Below are 23819 nucleotides of genomic sequence, written 5' to 3' on the forward strand. Positions count from 1 at the left end.
CATTAATCTCGAATCCCAAATGACAAATTGATTATATTTCAAAATAAATAAAACCTTTAATTTTTAATTGTTACACAAACAGTTTTTAATTTATGTATAAAACGTAGCCGCAAATCTTTTAAGTCTCACCATTTTCCAATTATCCAAAGTCATCGGTTCGAACAACAAAACCATGAGCGACCTCCCTCCATATCCGCCGCTCGATCCCACCACCTACGACCTCATCATCGTCGGCACCGGGGTTCCCTCATCCATCCTCGCCGCCGCCGCCGCTTCCTCCTCCGGCACCTCCGTTCTCCACCTCGATCCCAACCCCTTCTACGGCTCCCACTTCGCATCCCTCTCCCTCCCCGATCTCACCTCCTTCCTCCACTCAAACTCAAACTCCCCCTCCCCCCCTCCCCCTCCTCCGCCGTCAGACAATCCCGACTTCCTCTCCGTCGATCTCGCCACCCGATCCTTGTACTCCTCCGTCGAGATCGCGACCTTCGACTCCTCGATCCTCGACGAACGCCACTCTCGAAAGCTCAACGTCGACCTGTGCGGTCCTAGGGTTCTCTTCTGCGCCGACGAGTCGATCAACCTAATGCTGAGATCGGGATCTAACAACTACGTGGAGTTCAAGAGCGTCGACGCGAGCTTCGTCGGGGACTCGAGCGGAGAGCTGAGGAGCGTCCCCGATTCGAGAGGCGCGATTTTCAAGGATAAGAGTTTGGCTCTGGCGGAGAAGAATCAGCTGATGAAGTTCTTCAAGCTTGTTCAGGCTCACTTGGCTGCTGAGGAGGCGGTTAGGATTACTGAGGAAGATATGGAGAGTCCGTTTGTTGAGTTCTTGGCGAACATGCGTTTGCCTCCCAAAATCAAATCGTAATTGCTTCCTTTGAGATTTTTGAGGGTTGTAGACGATTTAGTAAATGTTTCTCTTTAAATTATTCTAGAGACTTGTGTAATTTATATTGACGATTTCGATTTTGAGGGCTGTAGACGATTTAGTAAATGTTTCTAAAAACCAATGTTTCACTTGGAGCTTTTGTTTCTCTAAGAACTTGTCTTTTGAGATGATAAGGCTTTTGTTTTTTCTGCTGTGTAGGATCATTTTGTATGGCATTGCGATGGTAGATTATGATCAAGACAATGTGGAAGCTTGTGGAGGTTTACTCAAGACCAGAGAGGGGATAGCTCGATTGGCTTTGTACATTACATCTATTGGCAGGTCAATTCATAGTTTCTTGTATTTGTTTTTGGCTCTTTTTACATTTATTTATTTATTAATGCTTTTGACTTCAGATTTTCAAACGCACTTGGGGCGTTGATATATCCTATTTATGGACAAGGAGAGCTTCCACAAGCATTTTGCCGTCGAGCTGCCGTCAAAGGATGCATTTATGTACGTTTTGGAACAACGTTATGTTGCTGTGTTATTAGTTAGTTATCTGGTTTTTCATTGTATGAACAGGTTCTCCGGATGCCTATTACTGCTCTGCTTTTAGACAAGGCAAGTGAGTCTATTGTTGTTGTAATCCAAGATATCTTTAGTTGATAGTCCCAATCTTTTATCTTTTTGCAGGAAACTGGGGGTTACAAAGGGGTTAGACTAGCTACGGGTCAAGAGATATTCAGCCAAAAGTTGATTCTGGATCCATGTATTACTCTTGGATCGGAGTCAATGTCGTCATTGACTGATCAGCAGAAAGAAACTCTTCGTGTTCTTGTCCCAAAGGCGATAAGCAGCGAGGGGAAAATAGCTAGAGGAATTTGTATCATTAGAGGTTCTGTGAAAGCTGGTATATCAAACGCCCTTGTCGTATATCCACCCAAATGTAAGTTACAGTTTTGTAGATCCACTACTTGGTTGTTTTATGATATCGCCAGTTTCTTATTGGAAGTTCTTTTTTTTTTTTTCCTCTTAGCTTTGTTTCCTGAACAGTTAGCTGCGATTCGGGTTCTGCAGCTTGGTAGTGGTTTAGCAGTTTGTCCAGCTGACATGTAAGTTGTAGTTTAGTCAAAAGATGATTCTTCACATTTTCATCCTGTTTCTTTCCATTTGCTTCTCTGAGTCATGCATTTGCTGCTGCAGGCATGTTTTATATTTTTCAACTGTGTGTGACAACGATGATCAAGGGAAAGCTGCACTGTTATCAGCCATGAGTACTCTCGTTAGACCGCAGGTTCCTGAGAATAGTGAAAGCGAATCAGTAGTCGAGAATGACAATGTTGAAGCAAAACCTGTTGTACTCTGGAGAGCACTGTACGTGCAAGAGCTGGTCAAGGTGTGGAATATGATCACGACTTACAAATTTGGACCATGTTAATGTTAATGTCATATCACTAATTCAAAGTTTGATTTTGGATCAGGGTGAATTTGGAGGTAGTATCAGCTCCGCGTCTAGTCCAGATGGAAATTTGAACTACAATGAGCTTGTGGAATCAGCCGTGAAGGTTAGTAAATGCTCCTTACTCGACACCGCTCTCAAATCTCAACAAGTTATGTATGATATTTCGCTAATGTTACGTAACACGTCTTTGATTTGGTAGCTATATGAGCATGTTATGGGGAGTGAAGAATTGTTTAAAGAAGAAACTTCGCCGGACAACGCAACAGAGGAGGAAAACGATGGTGGTGTTGAAATAGAAGCTATGTGATATCTCTCATAACATATGTAGACTTTAGTTCACAAGTGAATTTTTTCCTATACAAAGACGATTCTCTGTTTTGGCATTTATTTTTATATAAACGATTTCATAACAAATATTTAATTTTTGGTGTAGGCTGTAAATAATATAATCCTTCATTTCATATAAAAGATTTAAATATAGACGCTGAAATTTCTGAAAATATAAAGGACCAAAGAAACATCTATTATCAAAGTCATGAAAAAGGGACTGTTTTGCTCAAGAATATTTTATACGTAGTTACCAACACAAGACGAAAGACATAAAAAGCTCTGTAGCGATCGAAGTTTACAGAGGTCTTGTACCAGATCATCACTGCTCATTTCAGAGGTGTTGTGCCAGATCTTCACCGCTCATCACTTCCAACTGAGTGATGATATCTTGAGACAAAGATTTGACAGACAGATCAACGTCTTCCAGTAGTTCACCCAAGAACGGAATGGTTTCAGCGAGCAACACAAGGTACTCTTCTTTCAGATTATCCATCATCTGTTTCACGCTCCTCAAACTCAACAACCTCGCACGCAACTTCTCACTCCTTGTTTGCATTAGCACCTGACCAAATATGATTTTTAAAGACAATATTCAATGTTGTGAACCATTATGCACATAACATGATCATGTTTGCTTACCTCGTGGTTGAGTGGTTTCCAGAGGAGATCAGAGCCCGAGGCTACAGCCATTTGACCGATGCATGTGACCAGCAACTCATCAACCTCTTCTACAGATGGTACATTTGGAAGCTCCTTCAAATCAGATGGCGGTTCAACAAGAAGCTGTGATACTATAGGCTTCAATAGCACCTGTGGAGAAGAATACAGTTCTGTATCAGTCTAAAAATCCAAGAGATAGACGTTTGATCCAAGAAGACATAAAAGGTTAAAAGATAAGTGACCTGGAAGTTATTTGCGTCGAGAAACTTCAAGCTTCCAGTATCATGCAAAAAGCAGTTATTCAAAGAAGAAAGCACCAACGCCCTAAGATGCCAGCGTTTTGGTGGTAGAGTATCATCCGTTTCCTGAATTTTGGCTTTCTTTTTCTTCCTCGTTGTTGAAACTGATGCTCCTCCCGCACTGGTGAGATGCGATACAATACCGTCAAGCATGAATTTGAAATACGGTACAAAGATCGACCTGCATTCAACAACAAGAAAAAATTGGAAGTTAGTTTCCAAGATATTCCAGAAGCTTAAGTAAAGGACGTGATTGTTTCACTCACGTGTGAGCCTTGCAGAGTCTATTCACCAGACCATAGAAAGAGATAGATCTGTCGACGCTCTTGCTTTCATTCCCAGATCCATCTACAATCTCTGACTCTGCCCAATCGATACTCCTGATAAAGAGGGGTTTGAACTCAGACTCGGTTAGCTTCTTTGTGAGTGTAACCGTCGCATTGATTACACTTTTCTCCGCATCATCAACGTTCTGAATTGTTGCTGGATTTTGGCGTCGGATATCTAAGGCAGCTAAGCATTGGTCGAAAATCTTTGCATGGTTGCAAACAACAGATGCTCTATCCATTTTTGCGACTAGATTCTCTAGCATATCGAAAGCAATCACCAAACTTGCATCGCCAGAACTAACAGCCTCATCGTATATTCGTAGAAGAGGTTGCAGAGTGAGGCGGACCTGGAAGAAAGGTTATTATTGTTAAGATCACTAAACAAGCAAAAAAAAAAAAAAAAATCAGATTCATGTAATTATTTAACTCACTGGTATTTTTTCAGTAAGGAGTCGCCTGATGGCGTTGGCTTTGGATTTAAGGTTCTTGTCGAAGTCAGAAACATATTCACGATGCAGCACCATGAGTCTAATGATATCCCCAAGGTGGGGATTTAGGAAACCTCCGAGTTTTTCAATCACTGCTTCCAAAGTGACGAGAACAGACATCATAAGCAACTGTTCCTCGGCTGTTGCGTCTCCAGTTGATGCAGATGATACTTCGCGCGATTGTTGTACCAGATTCTTCATTATGCGTGGAAGTTCAACGAGTGACTTTGGGCCAAGAACATTGATCAACGCACCGGTTGTACGAAGACAGCTTGAAGAAACTCCCAGATTCTTTGAGCTGATGCCTTCTGCGACAGATGCAAGACACTTGCTGAAGATCGGGTGACCAGAGGGAAGCCTGCTAGCCAAAACTTCCAGTGTAGAAATGGCAGCTCGTTTAGCTGGAACATCTGAATCTTCATCTGTCTCAACAATTACATTGACGATTTCCTCGCACATCTTCCCGAAAGCTTCAACAGCCGCCTCATCCAGGTTCAACCAAGGATTTCCTCTTTTCTGATTGGGGAGCCTCTTCTTGTGTTTCGGTTTAGAAGTAGTGGAGTCCTTAGCTCTCGCACTTATAAGCCCAAGTACCTGCACTCAATAGCATATCAACGAACGTCATTAACAAGGTAAACAAGTCTCAACGGATCTGAATTCGCATGGCAATGCTAACAAATGATAGAACTCACGAAAATACTTTGGAAAAAACTTCTATGTTATTGCTCTAGTACCAAAAGAAATTATAAAACGGAAACAATGTATACCTTTTTCGTCCCATTACGATCTGACTGCTGCTTAAGTAAGCTAGTAACAACTCTGAAATATATAGACAGATCCATAACTCCTGTAACAGTCATCAGGACATCATGTATACGCATTTTGATTTCCTTTCTAACAGCAGAAGTCACATCTTTCTCCTTTGTGGAATCAACAGCTTGCGGGAGAAGTATACAACCCTTCATAAGCTCCTGTAGTTCTTGCTGAAAATTTAACAAAACGCATTTACTAAAACATGGAAATTTAAGAAAGCACACAGACGGAGAAAGAAGGTGATAAAAAGAAAAGGTTGGAAGAGGGTTTACCTGAATGCCAACTGAAATATTATTTCTTGGTTCAAGTGACACTGCAAATGCAAATTCTGGGTCTTGCAATTTCTCGAATATAAATTCTAAGACAAGCCGCATCTGAAATAAGCACTCTTTACTAGAACTGTCTTTGCTGATAGTTTGAAGAAGCATGACCAGGGATGAGACCCATGTTGAAGAAGTATACTGTTGGCATATTTCCACGGCAAAGGCATACTCCCACTCCCTCTTAACATCGGATATAAAACTATCCGAATTCTGGACATTACCAAGCCAAGCTGAGTCTTTCCTTGAAAGTAGGGACTTGAACAAGAGGACAAGTAAAGAAGGCAGGCCATTTTGTTCACCAATAACTCTGCAGAAATAAAGGAACGTCATCAGTATTTTCAGAGAAAAAAACTCAACTTCAAATTCAATTTATGTGTCTAAACATTACCCCAGCAGGTAAGCTACAATAGAACGCCTTCTATGCTCAACAATATCAGGCAACACTTTAACAAAAATCTGAAAAATCAAATTAGTAAAGTTAGATCAGTCCACAATTGGTTTAACATTTGATGTACTTCATTAAGGAAAAAAAGAACATCACGAAAAGGTTACCTCCAGCAACTGCTCCTCACTTTTAGTCTTAGACAGCCAAAATGGAATAACCGATGATATAAACTCCTCAAAGATCGACTTCGAGTGGCTATCAATCTACAAATAAAAAGTAAAGAAACAGCTGTTAGGGAAGAATTTAGTCACCATCAAAAATATCAGGATTCAAGTGATCAAAATGAAATTGATACAAGACTAAGAAGGTTATGGACTAACAAACCTGTGTCACTGTTGATTCGCCAACCAGTGTAAGTATGCTGATGATATGGTCCAAAACTCTATCTGGGACAATTTTAACTACTGAAGTGAAGAGGGAGAAGATATAGTTCCGTATGACTCCATCATTTGAGGAATGAGCAAACTCAACCAGCATTTTGACATTGATTTCATTTGTTATGTCAGCCTGCTATCAGAAGTAAATTTTAAGAGAAGAAAACAAGCAAAGATATCGTCAATCGATCCCATAAGAAAAATCTAAAGCATACCTTCAAAGGATTCATATTCGGAGAATCAAATATATCTTTCAGGAGTAAGAGCACTGTCTGTTGGATGGAAGAAATAGATGCATGAGTTATTTCACGAACATCCTGAAGAGGTTCAACTGAGGTTTCCTCAGCCGACGAAGCAATCTTCACCCATTCATCAGACATAGATCTTCCTAGGAGCTTAAACAAAGGCCCTACAAGGAACTCCCTAAGCAAGAATAAGTTATAAGAAAATTAGTCACGTAACAAAAATGTCTCCGATGCCAAAATTCACAATGGACATGCAAATCTAAGAATATATATATATATATATATTCAAGAGACCTGTGAGCTTGATCTTTCTTTAGAAGCAGCATGTCAAGTAACGAGGCAATGAAACAGAGAGCCTTTTCTCCTCTTAGAAGTTCCCCACCATTTACGTCTTCTTCTGATTTCTTCTGTTTCTTCTTCTTGCTCAAAGAATCAATAACAAGATTATCCTGCTGAGTGATATGATCGAGGGTATGGATAACCGTTGAACAAGAAATCTGCAATAGCATTGAAGATACCATGTAAATAAAGAAAATACAACACATAGAACCTGTTTGGAAGAATACAAGAAAAAAGTGAAAGTGAGCATACCTTCAGGCGTAAGAAAGCTTCTTTAGCAGCATCTTGTATTCTGCCACTTGTACCTCGAAACATTGACACGAGCTTGTGGAAGAAACGAATCTGATCCAGGAAGAACAATCAAGAGAGTTCGAAAACGTATTGATTAGATATATAATATGAAGAGTACAATAGTAGGATACTGCACTTATATTTCACTAAGCCATTAAGACTGACCTGAACGTCGGTCTTCAGTTCTGTATAATATTGATTGCTTAACTTCTCCAAAATAGTAAGACAAGGGGAGATAACAGCAGGATGCTCTGATGCCACACAATCCATCTGCAAAAGCAAACATCTCTGACTGGAACGAAAAGGTATCCAAGTAAGGGAGGAAAATATGGAGCAATGAACTATTCTTACTTTCAATGCGTTCAGTATATCATCATCAAGAGACTGCTCTTTGAACAACGCTGAACGCATCATGGAGCACTGCCACAGGGAGAGAAGAGCAAAACCAAAGTTAATAACTGTGGTACAAGGCAACATGTAAGTTTTCCTAGGACGGAATGGAGACAAAATGAATTTACCTCCAGAAGAAGGCACAACAAAGCGACCTCAGTGTCTGACATTGAAGGGGAAGTTTTATCCAGTTTAATGAAGTATTGACTACGTTTGTCTAGAAGGTGAGACAATAACTTAACATTTTCATCACGCATAAGTGAGATGCCCAGACCCTTTAGCAGTGATATAACTCTTAGCTGTAGGAGGGAAAAGGTAAGACTTCATACGTGTCACAATCCATAAGAGATTCATAAGGATACTTGAACTTCAGAAGAAAGTGAAACAGAAAACAGATAGAAGAAACACACCTTCCCATAAGCAGGAAGTTCTTGCGCACACAATAAGATGAACGAAAGAATGCTTTCTTTTGTGGGTTGATCAAACCTGAAGTCGAAAATCAAGAAAATATGCACTAAGGGAGTTTGCAAATGGAGTAAACGAATTAATATACACATGTGTCATTAGACAGCTGTTCAACTCAGCTAAGTACCTTTTTTGCAGGTCCACAGGCGCTAGTAAGTCATTAGGGGTTGAACTGAACAACGATGTCAAGTAGGATGGAAGAAACTTATTGTCCGACAATATAAGCCTCCTTTGTTGAACAATCATTCCCAACAGTTCATCACAAGAACTACTATAGATTGCAGCACTCCCTGGTTTTAAATTTCAGAAGAAGGATTAAAACAAATGTTAGGATGAAACATAATCAACTGATGCCAAACTAAGTTTTACCATTTTTCTTGCTAGAGTCAACACGACACCGTAGGTTGAAGAGCGCCTCAAAGCAATTCATAGCAGCTACTTTAACGTCCTACAGAGTGAAAGTCCCAAAACGGGTATAAGAAGGGATGATAATGCAAAGAGTCATACCATAATGAAAACACAAAACTTCAGGTCTCACCTGATTATCAATCGATATGGCAACCAGAAGTACTGGAAAACTAGAGAATATCTGAATCGACCATTCACTATTTCCATTAGAGCAAAGATACGAGAAGCATTTGAGACTTTCAATTCTGACCATGGGAGGAACATCTGCAAGAAGAAGATAACATCATAAGAAAACAGGAGATGGAATAAAATATAACTAGAACTCTGAGAATGCTAGAAAAGAGCTCAAAACGATTACATCTGAAGAAAAAAGAGATGCATAAAAGGTTTATAACTAGAGGAAATATAGGCTTCCGTGCAGACCTTCTCGTGATATGAGCCGAGTGAGAAACAAAACGGGACAGACTTTGGCTTCTCTCACACGGTAGTGGAGATGTTCCGTGAAAACATGCTTTGATCGGGTTGTTGCAAAAAAGAAAAACAAGTCTTCAAGTCCGCTACACAACCTTTCGCTAAAAACCTGAACCAAGGAGAAGTTGCACACATAGTTGTGAGCATTGCTATTGGTTAGCAGCAAGATGCCAAGACATTCAATATAACCATATAATAAACAAATCACGTTGAAAATCACCCACCGAAGAGACATGAGTGTGTTCAAGTTTTATGAAGGACTCAACCAGCTTCCAAAACAAGCAGATAAGAATCTTTGAATTCAGTGCAGTAAAATCAGAGGTGTCAGAAAGTAGATATAAGAGTTCTTGGCAGTTGCTTTTCGACAGCTGCAAGTAATAATAACAAGGTAAAATAAGCAACAAGCGTAAATTATGAAATCATGAATCTACATCAGCCAATAGAACACTATACCTCTTTCAAAGAGAGATCAACTGCAACCTCAAGTTCTTCCCACTCGGTCTTTAAAACAGAAAAGCAAATGTCGAAAAGATCCAAAAATTGACTAGGATCTACATCAAAGAAAAATCAACATAAACTCTTGATAACTTATTATATGAGACAAAAGCTTTAATGCATAAACAATGGATAGAACTTTACCAGAAGAAGAACTCATCTTGTGCAATGACTGCATCAACACCACAAAGAACAGCGTCTTTGCCAACGGTGCCTCTTGGCAAGTGACAGTAAGCCATTGAATAACGTCACTAGGTTGCACCATAAATGCTTCCACCAGCTTGTTAACGACATCCATGTTCAATGCAGACACACTTTCGCGGATCAACAGTCCCTCCTGATATGAGATAAGAATTTCACAAGTTATTAAGAGTATTCATAAAATCTTAGAAAAAAAAAGAACAACAGTATCTCAAAAATAAATTCCCCTCGCGTACTCAAACAATAGACAAGAGTAATAGTTAATAGGACTGGAACTTTTTCTTTTATGAAAAACAGGAAAGTAGTGACGAACCTGCAACTTATTGCGTTCCTGTTCTGTCAATTTCATATTGCTGCATGATTCCAAAACTTCAGAGAGCTTAAAATTGCAAGAACTCTCAATTAGCTCAATCCTACGCTCATCAGGTTCCAAGGAAAGTGCCTCCCCCAAACTATTAATAATATCCATGCTTATCGAGGATATGTTTCCTGACATGATTGGGAGCTTCTTCTGCTAAAAAAAAGAGGTTCGTAAATGTCATGATAATAATATTCACAACAAAAAAAAAAAGATTTGTGATTCACAACTTATATTTACCATTCCGTCATCAGCACCAAGATTCCTGAAAAGTGGCCAGTTAACATCCTTCCCCAATGTCAGCACATTTAGGTTTAAATTCAAAGTCTGTTTACATAAATGATAACAACCATTATCCTAAGTTCAAATAGTCCTTTCCATAACTGTCAAAAAAGGAGAACGAGAAAGAACCTTCGGCAGAACTAAAAGAAATGGGAACATTGCAGAGGCGACTTTCTCAGTAGTCTCTGCTTGACTACAGAAACTTGAGACAGCAATTTTAAGGGATAAAGCAACGACATCTTCTGCCAGTTGAACATTTTGTGATAAACCTACAACAAAAACGGTTGCTTCCAGATAAATTAATTGCACATCTTAGAAATTTGCACTCTTAAAGCAAATATATATATTTTACTAGACACTATTAAAAGAAATGGAATGAGAACACTACGCAGATTTTTCTTTCAGGCATTCCCAAAAACCCATTCAGAAGTTCAAAAATATGCACAACATAAATGAAACGGTGGACCAGCAGGGGACAAGAAAGCAAATTGATATCAGAAAGACAGTGCACACTAAAATTTGATCAACGTTTTACCGCTAGCAGAAACGATTTCTCAGATGACATATTGAAGATCAACACTTTACAGATATGTAAATAAAGCTCTAGAAGACAACACTGAGCCAACTTAAGAAAAGAAGAGAGCATTTTCAATCACCTGATTGGAGAATCCCAACACAACGTTTCACCACATGAAGCAAAGCATCCAGAAGACTAGAAGAGGTTACTATATTCGGCAACTGATCAAGGGACAGGGCGGCCTGAACAACAGCCAGATCATCATCCCAAAGCTGGCGCACAATAGCATCTTGAATTGTGACAAGGTTCTGTAGACAGTGGCAAAGAATTTGAAGACTCGTCAGATGCCTAGAAGGGGTAGTAAGAAGCTATGATATTTGAAATGAATACCCCACACAGATACCTCTGCTTTAGATATATCACGCTTGAGATCACCGTTTAGACTAGAAAGCGCAGCACAACGTACAGCAGCCTATGATTCATATCAAGCCCTCAGTCTTGCACAGAAAGGAAACAGAAATAAATTTCACAAAACTAAGATCAGATTTATAGTATACCTTGGGATGGTGGAGACGGAACCACAATTTTGAATCCACGAACGGCAGGGACATGTCTGAATTCCCATCCAGCATACGAGACAACATCTCCAGCTTCAAATCTTCTTTCTTCGACAGACCTTTAGTATCCTGAAGAAATAACTTTATTATTCATAAGGGACGCATAACTAACGAAAGGCAGAAAACAAGTCATTGAGAGTTGAATCGCAGACCTCCATAAATTTTTGTACTGCTGCACGTAGTTCAGCGGAATACTTCTTACTAACAACAGCTAGAATTTTCTTAGCCCAGCTCCCTACAATTAACATGCAACCAAGGTTTTTATAAAAAGAGAACTGCGAGCGAGAGTAAAGTCGAAGACATGGTAGTTGACAATTCACTAACCAGATGTAGAAGATGTAAAATCACTTTTGTTCTTCTGATATTGTGTCATACACATAGAGAAAACCTTGGAGATCAAATGATCAACCAATTTTTCTACTGGAACACTATCAATTATCGAAATTAAAGTTTCTAGGCACTGATCATCTGAGGAACTGCAAAAAGAAATCAGTAGGTTAAAACATGAATACTAACAATATAAGTACACTGTAAAATGGCAAAACAGTGTCAAATACAAACCAGTAAAGGAGAAGAGAATCTAGTAACACTGTCAGGAACTTCTTGATGTTGAACTCTTTGGACAGGCCTCGAAGAACACCAGAAATATCCCTACATAAAATTGAAGGCCTCGTTGGAAAAATAATAATAAGAATACTTAATGTTAAAATAGCCAAAGAGGGATACGGTCAATCTGTGATTACCTTATTTCCTTTAAAAGGTCCAAAGCTTTCTTTGGAATCAAGTCCACAGACTGCAACTGTAGTTGATCAAACAAAACAATCAGTTCAAAAAGACGAACACTGGCCAGTTATGAGCAGAATGATCACTAGAAGTTAATAAATTCATGATATCAAAACCAAGAGGCTCATGAGAATTAAGAACGGAAGTTAATGTACCTGAACCAAATTAATCAATGCCATAAACGACAACCGAATCCAATGAGGATCAGAGGATTCTTTGGCATGTTCACGAGCAACATCGATGATTGATCTCATAAAACGCTTGATAAGATTATCATTTAGCGAGGCTCTGTTGGCCAGCATACCAACAACCATTAACGCACCAGCCTAGAAAAAAAAATGAGCACGTCATAAAAATCACAGACTGAAACAAAAAAAATCAAATAAATCACAATATTTGACAGATTCCACAAACCTGCTGATCTAAACATCCTTTCACAGCAGATTGAAGACCAGAGTCGACAAACGGCAAAATCAGCTTCACGATATCTCCATCAACCTTTGCAACAGAACCAAGAACCTCGACGACAACAGCTGTGGTGAAGCTGACCACGGGTTTTGAAGGCTGGTACTTCTTAGTCCGAGATCCCTACAACAACCAGCAAAATAAGACGTTCGTTTCAATATATACGATTCACACAAACCCTTTAAAGGAAATTATTTTTAAAAAAAAAGCAGCTGCTTACATAGTCACACAAGGCCTCCAAGACCTGCGTATCACGTATACACTGCTGAACGATAACCGATCTAGGAGGTGGAGCACCTGAATTTTTCACCCCATCCAGAAACTTCCACTTGGTGTTACTATAATAAAACGAGAGAAAGGCTTAGCATAAAGGGGCTTACACTTCAAAAACGAATGAATGAAAGAATCATTACTCACCCAGTGGTAATCAGCTGAACAATACGAACAAAGGCATGAGTGTCGTGATACGGCAAAGCACATAGCACTACATCTTCCACATTGTATACATGAACCCTGTAGAAGAATCCAGTAGTTAGCAAAATCGTTATAAAGATGTATAGCCAAGTCAAAGAGAGTAAGGAAACACATACTTGTATCTTCTTATGAGATACTCAAGTGTCTCCAATGAAGCACGAAACTGAAGATAACCAGAGAGTAGCCGTAGATACGAGCTGATTGACGCATCAATCCGAGCATTCTCTTCCTTACCAAGCAACTCCCTATCGATTTCTCTACTCTTATGACTAAACAAATCGCTTACGAAGTGCTTAAACCGCTCATCCTTGTTTCCAAGCACTTCGAGACCTGAGAATGAATTAACAGAGAAGACAATTCAATCATCGCTGCTGCTTGTTTCACTATAAGAGAATCCCTAAAAATCGAGAGCAAACCTTTGAGCCCTAGCTCGTAGATTGATTCGATATCGAAATCGGCTGCTTCTTTGGGACTGAAGAGGATCGACGGGCGTGTGTAAGGTCTCTTCGACGGCTCTGTATCGGCTTGAACAACCGCCTTGATGGCTTGTAGCTGGGACGCTAACAAAGAGCTCATGCTTGTTCTTCAGAGTCTGAGAGAGAGAGAGAGAGAGAGGGAGAGAGTAAGAATCGCGTCGCGGCGTAGAAGAACAACAAACATAAGGTTTAGGGTTTAACGATTATTTTTCTCGTTAATAAAGAGAAATAAGATGGGAAGCCCCTGTAGTTTTGTGAAATCACGTGTTGAGGTACGATTTTATTTTTAGGTTTGGAAACTACCCCAAGGTTTCGAGACGTGACAAAATAAACCCTTCGTTAGTCTGCCCTTAACGTTTGGGCACGTAATGGGCCTGGGTTTTATCTCATCTATAAAGCAGGATCCTATTACCTTAGGGGCATGTTTCCTTCACTAACATTGCATGTTTCATTAAGGGCAATTAAGTAATATTAATAACAAATCTATATTGGGTCATTATTTTTGGATCCAGCCCAAATCAAATCTCTCTTGGGCCATTTGGGCCTATTAAAAAATCAGATTCAATTCTCACCTTTTTTTTTTCCTTTGGACCATTGAGTCCAAGTTCAAATAACTTTTTTTCAACTATTCTTAATTATTATTTTTTTCTTTTCTTAATATAATTTAAGCATTCATAAAAATAATTGAATTTTTTTATTGAAAAGTATAAATCTTTATTAAAAGTATATAATTTTTTAATTAAAATATTAACCCCATAATAAAATTAATTTATCAGAGTTATACCAACTTAATTCATTAAAAAAATAAAGTTTAATTTTTTTTAACATAAATAGTCATTTAAAATGAAATACGATAAATAAAGATAAAATTTTTAAGTCTTTTATAAAATAAAATACAAATATATGAAAATGTGACATTTACTAAATATTTGTCAATTGAAAAAAAAAACAAAAATAAACCCGCGGTCAAAATCTAGTAATATATTTATAACCGACATCATCCTAAGTCTATACACTGTAGTATGTGTCGTTTTCTCTCACAGATGCCCCAGTACTTGGCGTTTCCATCCAGTTAGATTTCTATTACTATGTTTTAATATTATTTTATTATTTAAAATTTGGATTTTACTCTACATTTACTCTATTTTAATGATGGACTAGATGATAACCCGCGTACATGCGCAGAGTGAGTTCATTTAATAATGTTTGTTAATTAAATGGTTTTAACATTTCGCAACCCTACTGTTTTTATCGATTATAAAATGACGAATACAAATGTTGGTCTCTTAAATGTATCGTCATATTGTTGAAGAGTTAATGTATTACGGCTCATTTTAATTATTTTTAAGACTTCATATGTATAAAAGGAAATTAAGTTTTTCGGCTAACACAAATCACCAAAACCAAATATGCAACATCGATTGTATAATGACGACGAAAGGGGATTATGTTTTCTGCTCTTGATTTGTTTAGTGTTGACTCTCCAAAAGTGATTTCATTTTCTACCTCTATAAAATTGTGTTTTTGTTCTCGTTTATGTTTCATTGATATGAGTTTTTTTTTTAACTTATTCTACGAATTCGGAGAATTACATAAATGTCAATTTAAAAAGATGGATATTTGTAAAAAATAGTTCCACTCCAGATACATATATAAGAATCAAAATTTTGAAGAAAATCATCGACACACTTTTTTAACAAGTTAGTGTTCAAATATAATATATCAAGTTGTTATATTCATCAATTGTGTTAAAAAATAATAATAATGATGATGGATATAATTATATCATAACTAATTAAACAAAGTTATATGGTTATTGACCTAAATATCTCTTCTACATTTGAAGATTTTTATTGGAATTCTATTTTAGAATTAAAATGTAACTAAGTCGAAGAAAATTGAGTAAACGACGTATTTTCACATTAGAAGTATCATATAGTAATAGTTTTACACAATCTTTCAACTTCGATCTAATTCCACATATTTGAAGTATTAAAACATATTTCTCCCTAATTCAAAAGATCAAAACCTGTATCTCCATAATGTATTAAGTATGAACTAAAATCTACGCAATCTGGTTTAGATCGGTTTACTATTCAAAAAAATTGAAACTTAACCAATGGCTAACATAATTGAATCGATACAATTTGATTTTAAAAAATTTACCAAAGTCTAATTGGGAAGTTGGGCCGGGATTGTATTTGGATCTCCGATTGGGTTGGGTTTCAAATTCGGCACAAAACATACTAACTTGGTATCCGTTTACGTTCAAACAATTTAAACCAAGTCAAACTTTCATTTATGGGGATACTAGGGGAAACCCGCCCTACGGGCGGGCAGCGAATGAATGAATAATATAAAAGTATCTTAAATTGTAATGAAACTATAAACTTATTATTAATTAAAATAACATAGACTTTAATTATTTGTTTTGTTATTTTTTCTCATCATTTTAAATAATTCGATGAAAATGATAATGGCTACATTTGATTTTTTTTTAAAAATATTTGTTTTACTTGGATATGAAAGTACGTTTACGATTAGGTATAAAAAGTTATTTCTAACTTTTTATAGTTGTTTCATTTCATTTATACATAATATTTAATTTTTTTAGGACGATAAATATTTGTTATATTTAGTTCATCCATGATCTAAAATCCTTAGATTAAGATATTGAAATACTTTCACGCAACTACATAAAGTCTTATAATGGTGCTAATGATTCTTTAATCGAATGTTTGACATACATTCAATCGATGAATGATAAACATTATTTTTGCTTTGAGTGCTGTTCGGATGGTTTGATCAAATATTGAAAATGGATTCAAACAATGTTATGTTTCAGCATATTTTAATTTTTTCAAATATGTTACGATGGAATTTAAAATATATCATTCATATAATATGAATTAATAATGTAAATTTTTTTTTCTCAACACAATAATGTTAACTAAACAAATTTTTTTAAAAATTGATCGTTGGCTTCCTTTTCTCCAGCAGAAGAATCTTGTTTCTTACTAAGAAAACTGGTCACTCAAGGAACATTCTTATCTTCTCTGGAAAAAGAGGAAAACAGGTTACACTTATGCGTTGCTAAATCTCATGGTACTACCTTTCTCACAGTGACAGGCTTACCCAGACCATCCTTCACAAAGGTTCAGCAAAGGTCTGCCAGTCTCCTTTCATTCTGGTTAACTTATAGCTAATCCAATTTTCTCATACTGATTTTCACGTTTAGCTTCCCTTTTTTTTGCCAACGAAGATCTCTGCACCTAGCTTGTAACAAACATTTACTTCTGTAATATAATTTACATTTTAACAAAAAAAAAAAGCATATAAAATATTTTACCCATGTGTGATCTCGGTTCTTCCCATCTCATGTTTGATGAACCTTTGCAACTATAAAGAATCAAAGCAAAGTTTAGTTATGCATTATCATACGATCTAAATCATAGACATGGTACGATCTAAATCATAGACATGATGAGATGTAAAGATTTTGAAACAAAACCTGGTGGTGGTGTCTTGTAACAGCAGCCCAGAAGCTATTTTATTGAGACATGGCTTATGTGAGATATGATTGTACAAAGAGATAGCCTTCTTTCCATCCCAATGAACATCAAATGCTTCTTGAACTTTGGGAAAATGTTTTCCTTGGATGTCACTAATGAGCTAAATAGAGATATCGTAATGAGAGACTTATAAGATGATTAAGCTACGGTAAAAGCTTTTAGACTTTAAGTACGACCACTGAATTCTCCAAGGTGCAGTAGGGAAAAACAAATTATCAACTTTGGCAATGAATGAGTACTACGGTTTAAACTACTTATCACAACTCCAAAATCCAATTGCATTGAACGACAACTTTAAAGCAAAAACTAAAGACCTGTTCAAGCTGCTGAGCCTGAATCCATTGCTCCGTAGTTACTTCGGTGATCTAAAAATAATTAGAAAGGTAGCTCAAGACAATAAGTTCATGACACATTTCATCAGAGCAATTATATGAAAACCGAGTTACATGCAAACCATGTTAGAACCAAACAGATTATATTTGCTACCACAACAGCAAAAAACCTCAAAGCCAGACAAATCTGAGCAGCCGCACTTCCACCATGCCATTAATAAGTCGTATAATTTTAAGCAATGCAAATAAACTCAGAATATATAGAAACGACAAAGAAAGAAAGACACTTGTAAACTTAGCTTGTCTAATTGGATGGATTGAGATATTAACATCAGTGGGGAGAGCCTTCTTGCATATTCAGATTACTCACTTCCAAATACCATACAATCCATTGCATCCATATTCAGTGGCATCAAGCCCATTTTTCTTATGAAGTGAGATACAATCTGGAGCATAGGAATTCCTGCTCTGTTCACTCAATAGTAAGCATGACAGAACCTAAATCAAAGAAACCAATCTAAAGATCTACACTGAGATCAAACAAAATCAATCACACAAAAACATTATAATTCATAACCAATATAAAAATAGGCTAGCAACAGACTTAATTTACATTAGACTCTCGTCAATATCAGTGAAGGTTCAGATAAATCAAATCAGAATCTAACAGATCCTCAAACACAGGATTGATAATCAAATATAACCATATCCAATCTGAAAAAACACGAAAACACAAGAGAGAAGTATATTAAAATTATAATCAAAATCTCAATCACGAAACGAAGAGGCGACGAAAATCTGTGTAAAATACCTCAGAGCAGATCCAAGGAGCTTAACCACCATTGCCGGTGACAGAAAGAGAAGGAAAAGAAATATGGAGTCGCTTTGGATAAAGAGGAGATATGGAATTGCTCGCAAAGGAAATGACGCAGTGGTGGAGTCAGAGAGGCAGCATCATCGAGACAGGTCCTAGACGGCGTGAGAAGCAGAACTCGAGATGGAGGAGCCAGGGAGACTTCAACGGAGAAGCTCGTTAATGAGGATGACATGTAGGAGGAACAGATCGAGTTTTGATATTGAAGAAGATGAAAAGCTTGTGGTAGAAGATGACGAAACAAAGTTTGCTTCAATGGAACGCACAGTTTAGAGAAAGGGGACAGGTGTCGTGCTGTAGTCATTCGAATTGTTGAACTGTGGGAGACGGCCAGCACTGATCGTGACTTGCATCACAGTCGACTGAAACACATTAAAAAATTATTTCAGTGCTACAACGGTATAAACTCAAACGGATCATCAGTACTTTAAATTGCAGGAACCAAAACCTAGATAGTAAACAGCATGATCAATGACAACCCAAACCAATAATAATAATAATAATAATAATCACATTGCGGCTCACATATAATATTAGATCAAATCAGTAACACTATATTTCTAGAACAAATAACATATGGGAAAATCAACATTTCTATAAGATATTAATCAAACGCATAATCACTTTACAGCTATACTATTTCCAGAGCAGATCAGTAAGTCTAGTATATTTCTAGATCAAAGAACATATGAAAAAATCAACAGTTCTAAAAAACATTATACAAACGCGTTCAGATCAGATCAATGAGTCTCGTATATTTCTAGATCAAAGAACATATGAATAATCAACAGTTCTAAAAAAAATGTTATTCAAAGGCGTTCAGATCTAATGAGGATGGGGAACTTACTTTGACATCAACCATGAGCAGATCCATCCACATTAGCTCTCCACCACGCTTAACATTCCTAGCCTCCTAGAATCGAAGTAGTCTCGCTTCCACAACGGATGAGCACCGCCCAGCCTTGAGATCGGAAAAGAAAACCTTCGCCATAGCCATTGGAAAAGATGAGGTCAGATTCGAGTATCAATGAATCGTGAGAGTACTAAAGTGCAGCAGAGGTGCGGCGCAGGAGGGAGCTTCGCAGTGGTGATTTAAGACGTTTAAAGTCCATTAACTATCGAAGAACCGTTACAGAAGATGGAGCGCAGCTGCGCCGATCGAAGGAGAGCGGAGTTCACGAAGGCGAGCGTAGAGGATGATTAGGGTTCTTCCAGGAAGAGATTGTGGTAGTCAGGCCTCGTACGGACATGATATGAAGCCCAAATGCCAAGCCCGGATCACACTTAAATGATACGCTGCGGATCTGACGTGTCAGTGCGAGGGAGACCCTATTTCAGACGTGGCATCCGACGTGGAGCCCTCAGGAGTGATACAATGTCTTCTTTATATATAAAGATATGAGTTTTGATCTTTCTGATCGGGGAGAAATAAGTTTTAATACTTCTAATACGTAGAATAGGCCGCGGTTGAAAAATTGTATGAAACTGTTACTATATGATGTGAAAATATGTTGTTTACCCAAGTAAAAATTAAAGGAGGTTCAAGACCTACAACTGAAATAGGCGAAAACAGCAGCACATCTACAGATCTTACGCTAGAACATCGTCCCGTTTTGCCTTTATTTAAACATCGTAACAACCAAAACGATTGAATCGTCTCTAATTTGCGCCAAATGTTTGGCAAATCATACAAAGGAGATGAGATTGATTCCTCTCGGCTTCTACTCTCTTCCTCTAGTCAAAGGGCCTACGCGGGCTGTAGAGCAAGCCCTGACTCATCGGTGTGCTTAACCTTGACTTTTCTTATCTTCTTTTTCGTGATGACCGGCCATATGAGAAGAGCTCGAGCCAAGCGACTCAGCGGGTCTTGAAGACCATCCACTTGGTAGTGACCAAACCGCCAGTCACGGTCAACAAACTGTCTCCCTTGAGGCTTGTCCAGACCATCTTTTACTCAAACAGAAGTAAGATCATAAAGTAAAAGTTGGAGACAAGCAAAAGAACACAACGTAAAAGTGGAAGTTGTGACTAACCTGCGTACATCAGACCATGATTATCAACTGCACGGTAGAACGGTCGTACCTTTCCTGCTTTCGCAGCTTTTTGGAGTTCTTCCCATGCAAGAGACCGATCATTACGAGTGATTTTTCCGCTTTTCACTATCTGGAGAGTAGCAAACGAAAAAAGAAAGCCATCTGAGGAGAAAAGCAATTTGATGATCTCAAGTGTAGGGTTATAATGATCAGACCTTGGTAAAGAGATGGTACGATGGCCGAACGGTCCGAGCAAGATTATTAGCTCGGTCAACCGCAACAAGTCCAAATTTTGGACCATACCCATCAGCCCATTCCCAGTTGTCTGAAATAGTCCAGAATATGTAACCGAGCACCGGAACACCCTGTCGTAAGAGAAGGCCAATACCAAGTGTTGTCAAGGTAGGCTCAAACCCTTTGTACGAATCAAAGGGTTTCAAAGACGAAAAAAAATACCTTTAGCATTGCAGCATAAAGGGCAAGAAGATGCTCGATCATGTAAGGCCGACGAATCACATCCGTTTCATCAGAAACACCGTTCTCTGTGACGATGAAAGGAACGTTCAGGTGTTTGTATCTCTGGTGGAACATCAACAACACGCGGTAGAGACCATCAGGGTATACCCCTCTTCCAGATTCACTGTATTCATCAGTCTCTACAAGCTTTAGTCCAACACCACACACTGCTTCCTGATTACCAGGAGAGAAAAAAATATATTATTGATCCAAATTTAAGACCTGAAAGCTATTAGCTCTCTTACCTGTCCGTAGTAGTTGATGCCAATGAAATCAAGTTTCTCACAAATGCTATCAATATATGAAAACATAGTGAGGGAGTTACTAAAAGTAACGGACCCAACATCAAAGAGGCCATACGGTCGCATAAAGGACACGTGGTGCGCAACCCCTACCAAAGGTTTTTCCAAGGAGCTGCCAAGAAATAGTTCGAAGCTAGTAAGTGTGACAAATCCATATGATATTATTTTAAGAAAAAAAAAAGGAGAACTAACGTTTTCCCGTGGATGTAGTCATAGGCCTTTGAGTGAGCAACAGCCATCCAATGCATGACTCGATGGAATACACCCATTGGTAGAGTAGATGTAGCCATCTCCAAAAAATCAGGGTTGTTACCGGGCCAAGTTCCGGCCATGTAAGTAAGCATGGCGAAGACATGTGGTTCATTGAATGTAATCCAAGAATCTACCAAATCGAACATGGAGTCCACAACAAGCCTGGCATTGTCGAAGAAAGATGGTCAAGACCTACTACATAAATCTTCATAAAGGTGATTTGAAGAGAGAGATTCACCTGGTGAAGTCCATAAAGTAGTCGACGGTCTTCTCCATTTTCCATCCACCGTAATCAGCAGCCCATGGTGGTAATGAATGATGAAACAGCGTTAGCATCACTTTCATCCCGTTTGAACGAACTCTGTTGAGTATCCATTTATAGTGTTCAATGGCCTCATAGTCAACCTACAAAACAAAAAAATACAAAGCATTAAGTAAGGAAGCTTTCTCTACTTGAAACACATTCAGACCAATGTTCAAGTCTATCGTTTAGGAGCTTTATATGAGATTATTGATTAGACGGGCCATTTTTCAAAAAATTAGTTCTGTAAAAATCGTTTTGTTTAGGAACGATTTACGACTACCCGACTACCCGCAGCCTAGACCGATTTTTAGAACACTGAATTAGACACAAGGTTTATATATCTTTTATTGACTCACTGCTTCCTCAATCCCTTTGGTAGGCTCTTTTGGCATGATTCTACACCAATCAACTCCCATCCTGAAGACAGTAACGCCAGTATCTTTAGCTAGCTTCACTTCTTGGTCAGGATCCGACCAAAACTTAAGTCTGACTTCTCTGAAACAAATAGAAAAATAAAAATCTCAGCTTGAGCTCTTAAGACCAATGTTCAAAAGAAATCGTTAGGCGTTAATTAGGCGTAATTAAGCACTTTATATGGGATTTTACTGATTAGGTGGATGCCAAGACCAATCTTTTAGACGCCCACTAGACCGATTTTTAGAAGGCTGCTTAAGACACAAACTAAGTGACAGACACTATCTAGACAAAAAAATCATATGACGAAGCTCACGCGTGAGGTGTGTTATGCCACGCGGCTACATTCTTAGTGGGTGTACTGTCGGCAACAGTGTTATCTTCTTTTCCCCGAGTGTTCTTGGCCAGCCCTTTCGTTATAGCTCCCACAGCAAGCTTAACCTTCTTCTTCCTCTTTGCTTTCTTGTCCTCTTCATCTTCCGCTGAACACGGTGTTTCCTTTGCAAACCGGATCCATGCATCGTCGAGATCGTCCTCCGCGTGAGCAGGTGCAGTAGCTAATCCAAAGAAGAACTTGCTCTCATTGTATTCTGAAACAAAAAAAAAAAAAGATTTCATCACCAAGATTCTAAGAAAGGAAGAACACAATCAATAGTAAATAGTACCGTGGGAAGTGAAATCGGCGAGGACTTCTTTGGATTCGTCGATTGGAGAGCGAAAATTTCGGAGGTTCCGGCGACGGAAACGAGAGTAGGAGACTGCGTTGGCGCCGACGGTGATCGTGCCAAGAAGTCCGGCGATTTTAATGAGCAGTGTGAGTATGCTCATTTTTGCCGATGATGATGACCGGCAGTTTCTGGTTTCTAACCGGCGCGCGGTTAAAGATATAGATCGGGTTTATGTACGAAAAGCCCATTAAAGGCCCATTTTAACAGCGTGTGTTAAGTGGTTGGTGGTGAATGGTGATCCTTCCCTCGCAACCTTATCGTGTTCCTGTGGGTGGCTTAGCTCCAAAGTCCGTGCACGTCTCTATGTTTATCTAAAATACGTCGTCGTATCCTACGATAATCTTCAGTAGTCAGTACATGTTTTAAGTACTTTTATAACTTAAAGCTTCTTTACTCTTGTCCCAAAAGAAAAAAGCGTCTTAACTCTTGTCCCAAAAAAAACAAAGCTTATTTACTAACCACTACTGCTCTTTTAAGTAGCACTATAAATTTGTTGAGAGCTGATATGTTTACTATTTACTTCTGATTTAGAACGTGGTTGGTTGTGTCCAAGCTCAATGGCTTTTACTTTAGTGCTATGTGTATTTATGTGAGTGGTCCAAACATATTTTAGTCATGTATTGTCTCGAACACTTCAAAGTCCTTTTGGCTTTTATAATACCTTTGTCTCTGGCATCAAACTCTTTTGGCAGTTTCATATAATAAGAAACAAATCCTGCTTTAGTTCCAATTTTTATTGGCCGACATAGTCTAGTTTTTCTAATTATTTAATTTCTTTATGCCACTAGCCTATTACATTAAATGGATTTTCTTACTCA

The 23819-nt window shown here is 38.2% G+C and overlaps 3 protein-coding genes and 1 long non-coding RNA gene across 8 annotated transcripts; 1 reads left to right on the forward strand and 3 right to left on the reverse strand.

The window, feature by feature from the left end:
• Positions 1–113: 113 nt before the first annotated feature.
• On the forward strand, positions 114–2750 carry LOC106399120 (rab escort protein 1-like). Its single transcript, XM_022702625.2, has 9 exons — positions 114–867; positions 1091–1213; positions 1288–1387; positions 1457–1495; positions 1568–1820; positions 1911–1986; positions 2078–2270; positions 2356–2439; positions 2536–2750. Exons 1-9 carry the CDS (start codon positions 173–175, stop codon positions 2641–2643), a joined length of 1671 nt encoding a protein of 556 aa, XP_022558346.2. The 5' UTR covers positions 114–172; the 3' UTR covers positions 2644–2750.
• A 23-nt stretch (positions 2751–2773) lies between these two features.
• LOC106400726 (uncharacterized protein At3g06530) lies at positions 2774–13871 on the reverse strand. Of its 4 annotated transcripts, none has more exons than XM_048759403.1 (40): positions 13615–13871; positions 13315–13528; positions 13142–13237; positions 12945–13062; positions 12674–12847; positions 12415–12585; positions 12220–12275; positions 12038–12127; positions 11801–11952; positions 11629–11711; positions 11417–11545; positions 11263–11331; positions 10999–11167; positions 10472–10611; positions 10301–10387; positions 10016–10213; positions 9646–9838; positions 9460–9557; positions 9231–9374; positions 8959–9115; positions 8666–8799; positions 8497–8575; positions 8255–8417; positions 8073–8148; positions 7791–7961; positions 7624–7692; positions 7438–7542; positions 7234–7323; positions 6937–7139; positions 6613–6820; positions 6348–6530; positions 6131–6226; positions 5967–6034; positions 5528–5885; positions 5210–5425; positions 4386–5036; positions 3892–4301; positions 3569–3806; positions 3306–3476; positions 2774–3228 (listed from the first exon to the last, which is right to left on the reverse strand). In XM_048759403.1, the coding sequence occupies exons 1-40, from the start codon at positions 13772–13774 to the stop codon at positions 2998–3000; spliced, it is 6618 nt and encodes a 2205-aa protein (XP_048615360.1). In that variant the 5' UTR covers positions 13775–13871; the 3' UTR covers positions 2774–2997. The 4 variants fall into 4 exon arrangements, with proteins under 4 accessions (XP_048615360.1, XP_048615359.1, XP_048615358.1 ...); XM_048759402.1 differs by having other exon boundaries at positions 6348–6533; XM_048759401.1 differs by having other exon boundaries at positions 10016–10216.
• Positions 13872–16549: 2678 nt separating this feature from the next.
• On the reverse strand, positions 16550–18876 carry LOC106446367. 2 transcript variants are annotated; one of them, XR_007324349.1, is made up of 6 exons: positions 18390–18876; positions 17561–18292; positions 17186–17346; positions 17024–17073; positions 16810–16946; positions 16550–16730 (listed from the first exon to the last, which is right to left on the reverse strand). It is a non-coding gene; the product is annotated as an uncharacterized LOC106446367 (long non-coding RNA). The 2 variants fall into 2 exon arrangements; XR_007324350.1 differs by having other exon boundaries at positions 17561–18076; positions 18390–18849.
• Positions 18877–19948: 1072 nt separating this feature from the next.
• Positions 19949–23274, reverse strand: LOC106400574 (galactolipid galactosyltransferase SFR2, chloroplastic). Its single transcript, XM_013840919.3, has 10 exons — positions 22939–23274; positions 22590–22863; positions 22216–22354; positions 21794–21960; positions 21496–21717; positions 21247–21415; positions 20942–21175; positions 20701–20850; positions 20486–20615; positions 19949–20399 (listed from the first exon to the last, which is right to left on the reverse strand). Exons 1-10 carry the CDS (start codon positions 23099–23101, stop codon positions 20200–20202), a joined length of 1848 nt encoding a protein of 615 aa, XP_013696373.1. The 5' UTR covers positions 23102–23274; the 3' UTR covers positions 19949–20199.
• Between the last annotated feature and the right edge of the window lie 545 nt (positions 23275–23819).

This window comes from Brassica napus, chromosome C5 (genome assembly GCF_020379485.1).
Source record: "Brassica napus cultivar Da-Ae chromosome C5, Da-Ae, whole genome shotgun sequence".
Lineage (NCBI taxonomy): Eukaryota > Viridiplantae > Streptophyta > Magnoliopsida > Brassicales > Brassicaceae > Brassica > Brassica napus.

What these genes read in the sequence shown, in the direction of transcription:
- LOC106399120 (XM_022702625.2), top strand. Translation starts at nt 173, where the DNA reads ATGAGCGACCTCCCTCCATATCCGCCGCTCGATCCCACCACCTACGAC. An exon ending in CCGTCAAAGGATGCATTTAT is followed by an intron (nt 1,388 to 1,456) that starts GTACGTTTTGGA and finishes TTGTATGAACAG; the next exon opens with GTTCTCCGGATGCCTATTAC. An exon ending in GCAGTTTGTCCAGCTGACAT is followed by an intron (nt 1,987 to 2,077) that starts GTAAGTTGTAGT and finishes TTGCTGCTGCAG; the next exon opens with GCATGTTTTATATTTTTCAA.
- LOC106400726 (XM_022703579.2), bottom strand. Translation starts at nt 13,774, where the DNA reads ATGAGCTCTTTGTTAGCGTCCCAGCTACAAGCCATCAAGGCGGTTGTT. An exon ending in GACCTTTTAAAGGAAATAAG is followed by an intron (nt 12,128 to 12,219) that starts GTAATCACAGAT and finishes AATTTTATGTAG; the next exon opens with GGATATTTCTGGTGTTCTTC. An exon ending in CCATATCGATTGATAATCAG is followed by an intron (nt 8,576 to 8,665) that starts GTGAGACCTGAA and finishes TTCACTCTGTAG; the next exon opens with GACGTTAAAGTAGCTGCTAT.
- LOC106400574 (XM_013840919.3), bottom strand. Translation starts at nt 23,101, where the DNA reads ATGAGCATACTCACACTGCTCATTAAAATCGCCGGACTTCTTGGCACG. An exon ending in CGTACCATCTCTTTACCAAG is followed by an intron (nt 20,616 to 20,700) that starts GTCTGATCATTA and finishes GCTACTCTCCAG; the next exon opens with ATAGTGAAAAGCGGAAAAAT. An exon ending in TCATGGTCTGATGTACGCAG is followed by an intron (nt 20,400 to 20,485) that starts GTTAGTCACAAC and finishes TTTGAGTAAAAG; the next exon opens with ATGGTCTGGACAAGCCTCAA.